This window comes from Nuphar pumila, chromosome 2 (assembly GCF_984573655.1).
Source record: "Nuphar pumila chromosome 2, dmNupPumi1.hap1.1, whole genome shotgun sequence".
Lineage (NCBI taxonomy): Eukaryota > Viridiplantae > Streptophyta > Magnoliopsida > Nymphaeales > Nymphaeaceae > Nuphar > Nuphar pumila.
The window spans coordinates 32,545,205-32,547,722 of record NC_143250.1 but is presented as its reverse complement, the minus strand read 5'-3'; the positions used below and the strand labels follow the sequence as shown (position 1 = coordinate 32,547,722).

The 2,518-nt window shown below is 47.2% G+C and overlaps 1 protein-coding gene across 1 annotated transcript; it reads right to left on the bottom strand.

Moving 5' to 3' along the window:
- Positions 1-551: 551 nt before the first annotated feature.
- On the bottom strand, positions 552-2,110 carry LOC149845187 (protein CDI-like). The gene has a single exon (XM_089997500.1). It carries the CDS (start codon positions 2,021-2,023, stop codon positions 833-835), a length of 1,191 nt encoding a protein of 396 aa, XP_089853626.1. The 5' UTR covers positions 2,024-2,110; the 3' UTR covers positions 552-832.
- Between the last annotated feature and the right edge of the window lie 408 nt (positions 2,111-2,518).

Below are 2,518 nucleotides of genomic sequence, written 5' to 3'. Positions count from 1 at the left end.
CTTTACTGGGATCCTATAAGAATTACATAAACCAGACCAAAACCATACCCGACAAGATAATATTTTTTATCAGTTTTAGATTGAAAAATTGCAGATCTTAATCGAAACTCGTGTTAGGCCGAGATGATGATAAGCTCAAGTTAAACGCTCGAGCTGACTTTGTTCCCGAAAAAAATTGCAGTTTTTAAAAACTGAAAAACAATGCAATGTGAACTCCAAGCTTATTGCTTGCAAGCCAAATAATCCAACAGTTCAACCGTCTACAATCTATGATATAAAATATATTGGTTGCTAGTTAACAATGTTATACCATTTTAAAAGAAAAAAAACTAATAAGATGTACGAGCCGAGTCGAACACGTTGTTCATGTTCAGCTTGTCGAGCCCATTTCACATATTCGTATGGAGCTCTTTACAGGCGAAGCCATGGGCAACAACATATCTCGTTTCCCAGCCCTTGATGCCAGGCCGGGTCACGTGGGTACCCAACCTGAGGACACCATGCCCTTCCTTATTCCAAGAACATAAATTTATCTATTAGAAAAAAATTAAGTCGAAAAGCAACAAACCGCTATCGATTATTTTACTTCTACCTTTCATATCTAATAACGAAATATTTGATACAATGTGACAAGAAATAAAACGCCCATTACAAATATCATCATCGCCCAAGACGAGCGACGGCTACTACTAGTTTACTAGCATACGAGGCACAAAACCAAGAACAGACACGTTAGCCTATAAAACAATTAAGGCTTCCCAAGAACTAACCCTACAGTGATCGGTCACCATGTAGTTTATTCCGATCGAATGAACAACTAATCTATACCTTCTTAAACCACAGGTCCAACCAAATCGCTCTTCGAACCACACTTACTCGTTTGGTACTCCTCCGTTTCCTTCAACCAGAGATCCCCAAATTCACAATCCTTCCACGCTTCGAACCAAGGCCCTCCAAGGGTATAATGGATCGCTTTGGGGAAGGTTTTAGGATCGTTCTCGACGATCCGATTGTGACCGACAAGGAAGTTCCAGACGAACGGGATCGAACCGATATCACTATCATCGAGCCACATAAACCGGTGTAAATACGCACCTGTTTGGGTGTTCACGACTTCGGGCGTCAAAACTTGATTTTTGGGGTGCGAGCAGTTGTACAGCACCATCGACGACCAGTTCTTCCGCGGATAAATAGTCTGAATGGCTCCATCCATCTTCGTCGTCTCCTTGGGAACGTAATCGTGGTGAACGCACATTACCGCGTACTTGTCTTCGATCAATTCCACCAGTTCTTTGATGTCCGTCCTGTAGAGGAAATCGCAGTCGACGAACAGAGCCCAGCCGTCGAATCCGGCGAGGAAGGGAGTCAGAAACCTACTGAAAGAGAACTCCGTGCTCTCCGTCTTCCCTCTCTCGCGCCAATACAGATTCTTCTTCCGGAGATCGGATTGGACGATGGGAAAAATCTCTACCGGAATCGAAGATCGCTTCAAGATCGAGTGCCGGCATACCTCATACGCCAGATCTTCGCTCGGATCGTACCCTATGAAGATCTTGAACTTCTGAAAACCCAAACTTTTCGCGACAGAGACGCTCGAATTCACCGGATTCCGGCCATTGGCCACCAGAGAGTCCAATTTAGCGCTTTTGCGCAAAGAACCCTCTGATCCAGAGTCATTTGGGCCCGATCCTTCCACTGGAGCGGCCAAACCCGGATCTTCCCTCATTTCTCCTCGATCTTTCGAGTTCTCGCAGGATCCCGACTCGTTCTCCTCCGAATTCGCAAGCGCCGGAGTCAACGCGAGGCCAATCCCCAATCCTAGACCTAGAACGGCAGGTAAATCGCTCAAACGAGATCTGGCGACTCTTTCACCGAGAAGATCTGCAGATTTCGAGAAATGACGAGCCAAAAATCCAGATCTGGGGAAATTGTTACCGACGTCGGTGCCAAAGGAGAAACGAAAGCTACCCGGATGAGTCGAAGAACGAAGCCTCGTGAGGAAATGGCGGATCAGGACTCCCATGTTTCCCTTCTTCCCTCACTCTCTCTCTGGAAGCCAAGAAGACGACGACGACGAAAACAAGAAAATTTTCAGGAACTTGGTGGACTTCGTACGTTCCTATTTTTGGGAGGGAAATCTATTTATAGGCGAGGGGTGCGGGGTCGCCTTTTAATAAAGGCATTTCTCGAGCTTTGTCGGTGAGGTCCCCACTGCCTCACTGTTTTCACTGGTCGCTTTCACCACCATATCGTACATGCTCTACTCGTGGAATCACAGCCCTTCGTCATCCCGTACCGTACATCGTCGCCCCCGAACTCCGAAGCTCGTGCTCTTTGCCTAAGAGCAGCAATGCACGTGAGCCGGACTCAGCGGAGGTGCCCACAGGGTTACTGGTTGCCGCCGCTGTGCCAGCCCACAGGTTTTGAACCAACCCTGATCCGGACATCCTTATCGAACGGAGCGATTGACCGCCGTTCATCTCGCATAGATGAACGGTTTGCGAATGACCCTGATGGT